General features: G+C 36.2%; 1 protein-coding gene across 1 annotated transcript; it reads left to right on the top strand.

The window, feature by feature from the left end:
• Positions 1-1,468: 1,468 nt before the first annotated feature.
• LOC106877011 (EF-hand domain-containing family member C2) lies at positions 1,469-11,640 on the top strand. Its single transcript, XM_052974855.1, has 11 exons — positions 1,469-1,583; positions 1,746-2,085; positions 2,737-2,960; positions 3,795-4,046; positions 4,968-5,072; positions 6,270-6,408; positions 6,814-7,122; positions 7,980-8,176; positions 9,029-9,363; positions 10,766-10,858; positions 11,365-11,640. Exons 2-11 carry the CDS (start codon positions 1,905-1,907, stop codon positions 11,618-11,620), a joined length of 2,091 nt encoding a protein of 696 aa, XP_052830815.1. The 5' UTR covers positions 1,469-1,583; positions 1,746-1,904; the 3' UTR covers positions 11,621-11,640.
• The last annotated feature ends 796 nt before the right edge of the window (positions 11,641-12,436 follow it).

Below are 12,436 nucleotides of genomic sequence, written 5' to 3'. Positions count from 1 at the left end.
ATATATATATATATATATACATATACATATGTATAAATATACACACATATATATGCATATATAAGTACATATGTATGTATATATATACGTGTGTGTGTTTATATATATATGTGTATGTTTATATATATACATACACACACACACACGTGTTTGTGTGTATGTATGTGTGCCTGTGTGTCGGTCTGTGTGTGTGTAGAATCCCCCCCCTCACATATACATATACAAGTACGTATTTTTACTCTGATTCAGTGATGAAGTGTCACAATGTTTCGGGAGTCAAAATGCATTGCTTCTTTCGGTGAGGGCTTTTACGTTATGGGTTCCAATGTCGGCGAGTTCAACCTTGCCTCACATTGTCTCAGTTACGATAAAACAAAATGGAGATGCTAATCCTTCCAGCTTAAAAATAACTGGCATTGCGCTAAAGTTTGAAAGCATCATTATCATCATTATCGTCGTTATCATCATCATCACCATCTTCATCATTTCCATTGTCATTGTATATAAATGAATTTATATTTACTTTCTATAAATGACTATATCTGTATCTCCCTATGTATGTATGTATGCATGTGTGTATGTGTGTATGTACGTATGCATGTATGTATGTGTCTATCTATCTATCTATCGATCTATCTATCTATCTATCTATCTATCTATCTATCTATCATTCAATAAAATAATACCAGTAATTGCACTGGGTCAATTCAATTGTCGTTTTTTCGATTTAATATCATAAAGTGAAGTTGTAAAATTGGCAGAGTTCGGAATAGCTCCCACCTCACCTATATAGGTTGGATTTTCTCTGTTTCCACGAGGATTTTTCATTTTTTTTTCTTTTTGGCATCACACACTTCAAAATGGGAAAAACGAAATTTGAATCCATGATGTGTAACGTCTCCCCACCCCCATGCACCTCGTACCTTCACAAATTTACAAAATGACACGCATCCAAAGTATATTTTAAGCCAAGAATTCAACTCAAATAGTATTTAATCAAAACACGAATTGAAATTTTAGGAAAGGGAACAATCGATATGTCGACCCAGTACTTAACTGGTACTTCGTTACATCGATGTCAGAGGAACGAAAGGCAAAGTTGACCACAGTAGTTTTTGAACTCAGAACAAAAGATCCGAATCCTTTCCACCCACTAAAAACCTAGTTATCAAGTTATTGCGTAAGAGGTATATTTACCTCCCTTTAACATTTTGTATATCATTCAATATATTCTGAAATGGTTTCAATAAAATCAGTTAAACACGTATCAAATAATCATGTTTAAAATGATAATGAATCATTTGAGCCCTTGATTAACCTTGGGTTCACCCTGGTTGAATAGATATTCAGATCTTAAAGACATTTCAGCTATGACCATCACGTCTCTCTGTCAGTACAATATCCAATGTGTCTTTCCTTTTTGAATACAGCAAGGTCAGATTGAGTGAGATTTAGTTGCTATTTCTAGCACTTCGAGCGACTACATGGAGGCTTCCTTATTGTTTTTCAGAGCCAGTTCAGCTCTGAATGAGTAGCATTAACTATGACCAAAGGCGTTCCAGCTATGAGTATCTCATCCTTTTGTATGTCTAGAATTTCATAGTACAATATGCTTTTTACTATATATATATATTTTTTTCTCCTTTAGCAATATTTTCTATTTATTATTTAGTTAACACATGTCTTTGTTGTATTCATGGATTAGTTATTGTTTGACAAAATAAATTAATCCAATTCATTTTTAGATCGGGAAGACCAAATTCCACAAGCCGCAGTCGTTCCAAGTAATTAAGAATGAGCTCTATTACACTGGTGACACAAAGCCAGGCATCGGAGGCGAACCTCACCCACAGCAGGAGGTCCCACCTGTACGCACCGAACTGTGTTTTGCCAAGCAATCAAACATGCCAGCGTGGGTTGCTTTTGATCGACAGGTGCTCAGTTTTAATGCTTACTATCAAGAGTCCGTTCAGGAACTAAAAGAAGAGACGTATCGTATTCACGAGTGCATGATCTATTACCATCTTGAAGATGATACCATTGAAGTATTCAATATTAAAAGAAAGAACAGTAGACTCAACCAAGGTAGGTGTCACTGCCAAATTGTTTCTTAAATTGAACAATACAGAATTTGTCTTTTTCAAGCCCGCCTCCGATTTTGTTTTCTCATGACTTTAAGAAAAATGGATATTTTTTTAATGAAATTTTCTATACATACAGGCGTAGGAGTGGCTGTGTGGTAAGTAGCTTGCTTACGAACCACATGGTTCTGGGTTCAGTCCCACTGCTTGGCACCTTGGGCAAGTGTCTTCTACTATAGCCTCGGGCAGATCAAAGCCTTGTGAGTGGATTTGGTAGACGGAAACTGAAAGAAGCCCATCGTATATATGTACGTGTTTGTGTGTCTGTGTTTGTCCCACCAACATCGCTTGACAACCGATGGTGGTGTGTTTACGTCCCCGTAACTTAGCGGTTCGGCAAAAGAGACTGATAGAATAAGTACTAGGCCTACAAGAATAAGTCCTGTTGATGACGATTATGAAGATATATATATATATATGCACAACAGTATTCCACGCAGTTTCTGTTTACCATTTTCACTCAAGGCATTTCTCAGTCTAGAGCTATAGTAGAAGACACCTGCCCAAGGTGCCATGTGGTGGAACTGAACTCAAAACCACATTATTACTGCATTCTTTTATTTATTTATTTTTATCATTGTTATTCTACTTTCAGGTACAATTATTCGCAGACATCGCATCCCAAAGCCATCACCACACGCCAGCGAGTTCTATTCTTTAGAAGACTTGAACATCGGAGTGGAAATCAACTTCTATGGCAAAGTTTTCAAGATTGTTAACTGTGACCACTTCACTTATAAGTTCTTGTACAAGTCTGGTGTGAAGATCCCAAATCCAGGCCATATACCAGAAGATCCATACACAAAATTTCGCAAAACTGTAAGTCAGAATTCAGTACTTTTGGTTCCCCACTCAGGGCTGTATCAAGACTCATAGAAGCCCTGAGCATTTAAAAGATTTAGCTGACCCATATATATATATATATATATATATATATATATATACAAGAAAAATAAGAAAATGGAGATAAATCAATTAATAAGTATATTTATTAACTGTAAAAATAAACATAATCTCTTACAGCTGTTTCGATTTGTGTCTTAAAGATTATAATTGTAATAATTAAATCATTTTATAAAGCAGAATCTTATCATAGGCAGGTAAAGTGATATACCAATATATCTGCCTCTGATAAGATTCTGCTTTCTAAAATGATTTAATTATTACAATTATAATCTTTAAAGTAGACAGTTGAAAAGAATACTTTTAACAAAAAAGAAAAAGATTAAATGATAGCATTGTAGTTGCAGATGGGCCCCCTTATAGTAGCGGGTGGGCCCCCTTAGTCTCCTGGTAACCAATATTTTTAGACCCAGTCTTCCACTGTATATGTATGTATGTATGTATGTATGTGTGGTGTGCCTTTGTGCTTGTGTTTGTCCCCCACCACTGCTTGATAACTAGTGTCGGTTTGTTTAATCCATGCAGTTGAGTGGTTCAGCAAGAGGACCAATAGAATAAGTGCCGGTCTTGAAAAGGACAAAAAGAGTATTGAGTTTGATTTGCTTGGCAAAATCCTTCCCAACAGTGCCCCAGCATGGCCACATCACTACCACCATTAGTACCACCATTACTAGCGATGACGACCACCACCACCACCACCATCTCCACCATTCTTATCCATGTGTTTTTCTTTTGTTGTTTTGTCTCTAGTTAGAGGAGGAACAGCTGCCATTACGTCCATACAAGAGAATCGACACTCTGAAACAGTTTTTGGAACACGACACCCATGTCCTTCGTTTCTTTTGTGTCTGGGATGATACAGCAAGTGATTTCGGCGTGGTCCATAATTGCACCTTGTTCTATTTCTTAGCTGATGACACCATAGAAATCCGGGAGGTCTTTTCTCCAAACAGTGGCAATGACATGTCCCCTATATTAGTGAAACGAGGCAAACTGCCAAAGGTCAGTTTTCTTACATTGTTTTAGTTTTTTGTTCTTTTATTGTTTTACTGGAGCACTGCAGTCAGACTGTGAAATTGTTGTGGGAAATTATAGTAAAATTATTGTGGGAAAACTTTAAGATTGTTGTGGGGGAAATTGCAGTGGGAATATTGTAAAATTTCTTTGGGGAAAAATAATGCGAATATTGTAAAATTGTTTAGGTAAATTATAATAGGAAAGCTAAAATTCTCATGAGTGAGAAATCTATATAATTATTGTGGGATTGTTGTGAGAAAACTAAATTTTTTGTTGGGGAAATTGTCATAGGAATATTGTAGAATAACTGAGAAATTAATTATTGTAGGAAAACTATAAAATGATTGTGGGATTACTGTGGAAAGTTATAAAATTGCTGTGGGGAAATAATAATGCAAATATTGTAAAATTGTTTAGGGAAATTAGAATAGGAAAACTGAAATTCTCATGAGGGCTACAGTAAAAAATCTATATAATTATTGTGGGAAATCATAGAGAAAATATTGTAAAATTGTTGTGGGAAATTATTGTAGAAAAGATGCAAAATTGTATACACACGTGTGTGTGTGAATTTTTTGGTGAGTGGTATCAATTTTACAATTCTATTAATAATGATAATAATAATAATAATGATATTTTATAAGATTAAAGCTTATAAGCAATCCCCGTGCATTGACTAAGGTAAATAGTCTAATATTGGGGCATATAAGCCCTTGACAGAAAAAAAGTAGAGTTGTCTATATGCATGGGAGTTGAACCCACATCTCTATGTTTTCACAAGTTTACTACCGTTACACAAACATACCCCTAGCTTCTTTCTGTCACACACACACACACACATAATTTTCCAGCACACACACACACATATATACATATGTAATGATTTAAAATGTTGTTGTTTCCCAGGGAGAAAACTATGTCCACTTTCCAGGAAAGGTGTGTGACCGCACTCTACTGAATGTTTTTGGATCCCTGCACAAAGAAGGTCGATACATTTATGATGGTTTACAGGTGACACCGCTTTCAAACATGCTTCCTTGCTTTATGAAATGTCTCAAATATTTTTCTTTAAATGGTTTGTGTTGTTTAGCTTCAGATTTGTGCTGGTATTGCAGACATTAGCGTTAAAGCTGTCATCATTTATCTTCGTTATCACCAACATCACTCTCACTACCACCACCCTCATCCTCATCAACTTCATTGTCATTGTCATCATCATCATCATCATCATCATCATCGTCATCAATACCAACCTCACCTCTCATCACAACCCTCATCATCATCATCATCATCATCTCTGCCACCACCAACATTAACACCACCACTGCCATGTTCTCCTCCTTCTCACCCCTCCATTACTACCACCACAACCACACACAAGTTTACTTGCCTGGGTATGATTTTGTGAAGCATACACCCTGGACATGTGTACTTCCACTTGTAGTTTGGAGACTGTGGCTCTTCCTTCCTTTCATATTGAATTCAAATTTTGGCACAAGGCCAGAAATTTTGGGGAATGGATTACATCAACCCCAGTGCACAACTGGTTCTTATTTCATTGACTCCTGACAGGATGAAAGGCAAAGTTGACCTTGGTGGAATTTGAACACAGGATGTAAAGATGGACAAAATACTGCTAAGCATTTTCCCTAACATGCTAATGATCCTGTCAGCTTGTTACCTTCTTCTTTCCTTTCATATTAAATTGATAACACAGTGGTTTATAGCATGCTACCACTACAGAAACAATCCTGTAGCCAAAACACTTAACAAATTGGCCCAGGTTTTCTTAGCTGTAAGTATATATACTACAGTGGAAGCACAATAAAATCCATGAGTGTTTTGTTAACTTGCAGTATTGAGTATAATTTGTCCAAGTGGCATAGCTTGGGCAGGGAAAAGAGTTCACTAGGCTGATTTGCCCTAGATTATGTTACATGAAAATTAACTTCTCACTGAGTTCACTACAGTCCTAGGGATTACAGGTAACTTCTCTCCCAACAATTCACCATAGGGAAAGTTCACCCCCATCAATTCACTGTGAAGAAAGTTTACCACCAGGGAAGTTCACTGCCAAGGAAGTTTACTGAGAAAATATATCCACAATTAATATCTCACAATTAATAGTTAAAAACCATTTTATTACACTAAAAGTATTTTTTCTTTAAATAAAGTCTCTTTATGCTTTCTTCTATTTCTGTGAAAAAGACAGGGGAAGTAACAATTCCTTACTATGGAGCTGGAGATTTGCAATTTGGAAACATCATCAGTGTTTATGGGCGTCCCTTTAAGCTCTGTGATTGTGATGAGTTCACTAAGAATTTCTACAGAACAAAATATGGAATTGGTATGTAATGGGTTTTTTTTAATCACTTACTGATCATCGATGTTCTGGCAAAGCATCAATAAAAATGGCTGTATAGATTCAGTATAGGAATGGCTGAATTGGTAGAGTGTTGGACCATGTGTTGCACTACTTAGTGACACCCCTTTATGGCCTGAGTTCAAATCTATGTATATATATTGTCATACCCAGAACATATATGTATGTTTGTATGTATGTGTGTGTGTGCGTGTGTGTGAAATATTCAATGCATTGTCTTTGCTCCTCTGTTAAATTTCAAACTTCTAATACTGCGAGTTATTATGCAGGAATGATTATCTCTCCTTATATTAACTACCTCTCAGAGAACACCATGTGGTTACAATTAACATCGTTTTCTTTTAATATATCTTTTTCTTCTATTTCCAGTTGATTTTACTCCGATTAAAGAAAAAGAAACTCTCATTGAGCCAATACAGTATACTTGTCCCCCATATAATGGTTTTGGCAACGAAGAGGAGACCCTTCAAAACTGCAACAAGATTGTCATACAGTCAAGACCAGCAAACTTTATGCAGTTTCTGAAATATGACAAGGATGGTTTGGACCGTCGTGTGTTGTGTTTCCTAGCCAAAATGTTAACAAAGGAATGCAGTGTTTCTGAGCAAGATTTCATCATCAATTACTATTTGGCAGATGATACGATTCAAATTACTTTGAAGGGTGAAACAAATTCAGGTCAGTCAAGGGATTTCATATTTTATTTTATAAGTTGGTACATTATCTTAGCTGCTAGGGAGACCCTTATATCATACAACAAAGTTGAATGGCAAAGGGTGGACTCAACGGGTTTTTTTGATATTACTATGGGGTCATCGGATTCCGCACAGGTAACAGACTTAGTCGGACTATACCTCCTGTCACAAATTAAAGCCAGTTTTCCCCTTCTTACTGGTGGTCTATATAGGGATGATGCCCTTTTAGCAGTAAGGGGTAGATCTAAATCTGTTTTAAATAGGTTGAGGAAGTCCCTGAAATTTGGAAACCGGCCCTTCCCAAGTCATACAGACTTGGGAAGGAACCTTACTTTACTTCTTTTTACTCTCTGAAAAATAGTTGGTTTTAGGATGGCATCCAACCATAGAAACCCTGTCAAAGCAGACTTTGGAGCTTGATGCCATCGTCTATCTCAAAGGATCTTGTTGAATTGTCCAACCCATGCCAACATGGAAGATGGATGTTAAATGATGATGATGATGTGTGTTTCAATGTGCATGTATGTGTGTGTGAATGTTTTTGCATGCTTATTTTATTATGGTCTTTTTTTCTGTTTGTTTTCTTTCTTTTACCTGTTAGCATTTGGATTACTCTGTCAAATATAATGCTTATCTATTCACATTGACTTTTAATTAACCAGGCATTATTTCATAGCTTTGAGTTTTTTGATTATGTGATTATTTACTTTTAGAAGGACATTGTAGGGTAGGTACGAGAGGCCGACTCTGGCCAGTTTGAACATAAGAAAGGCAGATTATTTTGGCTGGATATGGCTGCTTCAAATGCTAAATGTCTTGCTGTTGTTGCATTGATTGCAGGTGTGAAGACTGGGATATTTCTCGGACGAGCTCGAGTCAAGTTACCTAATCAGCAAAAATTCAATATAGAACCCACAAAATATTACTGTGCCAAGGACTTCAACATCGGAGCTGTCGTGGAGCTGAATCATTATGTCTATCGAATCATCGATGCTGATGAGAACACTTTCAAATACATGGAGACTCATCCAGAGGAGGTTTGTGTGATGATTTTGAATAGGGTTTACTTCAAATTGTCGTTGTTGTCTTGTTATCATCACAATCATCATTATCAATGTCCTTGGAATCATCATCATCATTATCATATAAGAGAGAATCTCTACATTAGGAGTAGAGGGCCTTTTTTTAATCAATTCCAAGTGTAAATTTCAAGTACACCAAGTACGCAGAGATACCTCTGTGCTGAGAAAAAAATGTAAGTGAGAAGTCATCATCAATGGAGATTATGTTTTAACTTGAAATTGGTGACATATATTTCAAGGCCAGCAATTTCGAGGGAAGGAGATAAGTTGTTAACATTGACCCCCTAGTGTTCGACTGCTATTTATTTTATTGACCCCCAAAAGGATGAAAGGCAAAAGTCAAGTTTAGCAGAAACTGAACTCAGAACGTAAAGACAGATAAAATGGCACGAAGTATTTTGTCAGGTGTGCTAATGATTCTGCCAGCTCACCACCTTTATATCTCAATATATTAATGTACAGTATTTGATGGCATGAAAGACGCACTGGCATATTACACTCACTCTAATTTCAGTAAGAGAATTCCAACCATGTTTCATGGCTTGCTACCTCAACAACTCCTTTATAGGATCCAATGGCTAAAGACATCATAAGGAGGAACCATGGATGTGTGTATATGTATATATATATATGTATATACACACACATATGAAATGTGTATATATATATATATATATATATATATATATATATATATATATATATATATATATATATATATATATATATCGCAAGTAACTTTACAAAGCTTTCCCATTAGTATTGATGCTCAATGATGTGGTTTCTTCACCTTCTTTTCTCTTCCAGTTTCCACAGGCAGACATCAGAAAAATAGTACAGAAACTCAAAGACTCAGTGAAGGTGGGAGAGGAACAGCTGACAAAGCAGTTCCTGTTTCGAGATCCAGGGAGCTCAGACTATGTGACGTTCCAAGATATGATTGACATCCTGTGTAAGTGTGCACCGGGCAACCTCAGCGAACACGAACTCATCACGATTGGTCGATTCTTTAAATACGAGGAGCCTTCGCTGGACAAGTGTCCGGAGTTGGTCATCATGTTGACCCAAGAGCAGCTGAGAAAGGCTGGGTTTGAAGACATGAAAGACCTGCTTAAAAGCTGTCTTCATGAAGACCGGGACCGGTGAGTATACAATCGTTGAATGTTGCAGGATAAATTGTGTGACGCTGATATGTGAAGTGAGATTTTGATGCTGTTAATGTTGATGCCAGTCTTGGAAGGTTCTGTAAGGGGTCACGGGCCCCCTTCCCCTTTTTCCAGACTCGTCATCATCATCATCATCATCTTAATGTCTATTTTTCTATACTTGCATAAGTCAATAAGTAAAAGAAAAAGAAAAGAGAAAAGCACAAGAATGACATAGGTGCAAGCTTGACTGCATGTTTAAGAAGCTTGCTTTGCAGCCACGTGGTTTCAGGTTCAGTCCCACTGCACAGCACCTTGAGCAAGTGTCTTCTACTATAGCCCTGGGCTGACTAATACTACGTGTGTGGATTTAGCAAAAGAAAACTGTGTAGAAGCCTACTGTATATATATATATATATATATATATATATATATATATATATATATATATATATATATATATATATATATATATATATATATATATGTGTATGTATGTATGTATGTATATATGAGAGACGAATAGATAGGTTGATAGATAAAGGCAGACAGATAAACAGACAGACAGACAGATGCTTGTATGATGGTGACACTTATTTACAGCTGTCACACAATATCAAAGCAAGTAGACAGTAAAGCATACACACAGACAGACACATGTCTGCCAGCAATGTAACACCATGTCTGGCCATGAGGAAATATAACCTAGCTTGTTAACAGGTAAGGGTTAGTGACAGGAAGAGCATCCAGCCATAGAAAATACACCCCGAACAATTCCATCCGACCCCTGCAAGAATGAAGATGTGGGCGTTAAAACAATGATGATGACGATGTTGTTGTTATTGTTGTTTTCATGCTGGTGTAGGTGAAATGGCTTTTGAAAATTTGTTTGTTTGCATATCTTTGGAGCAGTCTTTGCTCCCATTAACCACTGGATCCTGAATTTTGAATGGGTGAAATGTGGTTTGTCAGTCAAGTATACTGAAATATTTGACATAATACACTTCACTCAGCTATACTTCAAATTAAAACTTTTTATTTAATTTGTTTTATGTTCATATAATTAGCAAAATCTGCCAGTAAAGTGGATGTTAACATACTTAATTAAGAAATTTTAATGAATTAGAATACATTCAAGTTGAAGGAGACAAATAAATTGTTATCTTAATATATAAATTCTGGCAAAGAAAGAAAGAAACAAATGCGACTGAAAACAATACCTCCACCGTCTCTAAAGTAGAGGTAATAAAAGGTTCTTAGATAAAATTACAATGGAAATTTTTAATTATGAACCCTGTAAAATGGTTAGTTTTATATCATGGAACCAAGAGGGTTGGTATCAAGAGTCAAGACTGGCAAATGTAAATCTTCAGCTGATCTTAAACATCTTTATTTACAGAACTGGTAAAATTCCTGCTACTAGTTTAAGATGTATCATGTTGTCTCATAATATTCCACTGAAAAAATATTTATTGGAGGAACTTATTGAGAAGTGAGTTACCTTATTTCTATTCTGTTAGATTATTTTTTTGTTCACAGTTTGTAATATGTATATTGTACTTATATGTGTGTGTGTTTTGCACTCATGAACTAGTGATCGTAATTTCAATTCCTAGACCTGCTGGTGCGTTGTGTTCTTGAGCAAAACACTTCATCTCACGTTGTTCAGCAATCACTTCAACACCTGATGTGTGGTACACCTGAGCACCTGTTCAGGCAACGTCGATCTGGGGGAGTGAGTGAGCTAATGTGTGGCACGAACATTCAATCACCAGGCCTTTCACAATACCTTTAAAGCCAGGAACTTTTCAACACTCCCTCATATATGAATGTTTCTGTTTATCAAATTTACTGACAAGGCTTTGGTCAAACTGTCAAGGGTGCTGTTCAGTGGAACTGAACCCAAAACTGAATGGTTAAGGAGCAACTGTCTTGACACATTGCCATGATTGCACTTCCGACAATGATTTCAACTATTCTAATTTCTGTCACTCACAGGTTCCCTAAAGATGATAATGGAAAGATATTTTATGATGAGCTTCTCAAATGTATTGACTGGCAGGAAAGGCCTCAAGCAATTCAGGTTACCCAACTGGTTGACCCATCTCTGTTGAAGAGCCCTTCGTCTAAAGTTGTTATAGAAAAAATCAACTACCGAACATTGCTGAGTAACATGTACCCACCAAATCATGACGTCTGTGATCTGCAATGTAATGAAAAAACTCAGGAAGCCACACAACCACAATCGAATTAAAGAAGATTTCTTTTCTTAAACATGTTTTTTTTGACACTTTTGAAGATAACTATTTGAAATCAAAGCAATTTGTGTGTGTGTGTGTGTGTGTGTATGTAAATGTTTGCATGCACAAATGAGTGTATGCAGTTGTGTCTTCTTGCCAGAGTTGCTGTGTTTACATCCCCTGTAACCTAGCGGTTCAGCAAAATTGACTAACAGAATAAGTACCAGGCTTTAAAAAAAATAATGGGATCAATTCATTTACAACATGATGATAACTGTAAATAATCATATAAGTGGTGTTGTTTGTCCAGCCATGGCCAGCACAAGGCCAGCAATTTTGGGGGAGTGGGTAAGTCAATTCAATTATATCAACCCCAGTGCTATATTGGTAATTATTTTATAGGATGAAGGGCAAAGCTAACCTCGTTGGAATGTTGCCACTTAAGCATTTCACTCAATGTGTTTAAGATTCTTATTTCTTTATCTCAAAAGTGTATTTTGTTATTTTATGGTTATTCATTGAATTTTGAGTCATTTGTTCTTTACAAAAAAAAAAAAAATATTTAATGAGACCCCATGTAATTCCTGGTAGAGACCTGAAACTCTACTGGTGTGTTCAGTTACTACTTCTAAGCACACTTACCTATTGGACAATCAAAGAAGTAACAACTTTAAAGAGATAATTACAATATTTAAATTTATTTCAATTATTGGGTTTACTATAAAAATTTTGAGGGAGATTTGGTTACTATATCAAGGCTGCTTTGTAGCCCCTTCTTCACACATAGACACACACTCACACACAATATTTTTGTTGAAGGAAAACTGGTT

This window comes from Octopus bimaculoides, chromosome 19 (genome assembly GCF_001194135.2).
Source record: "Octopus bimaculoides isolate UCB-OBI-ISO-001 chromosome 19, ASM119413v2, whole genome shotgun sequence".
NCBI lineage: Eukaryota > Metazoa > Mollusca > Cephalopoda > Octopoda > Octopodidae > Octopus > Octopus bimaculoides.
The sequence above is the reverse complement of the archived record's forward strand: the minus strand, read 5'-3'. Positions and strand labels throughout refer to the sequence as shown.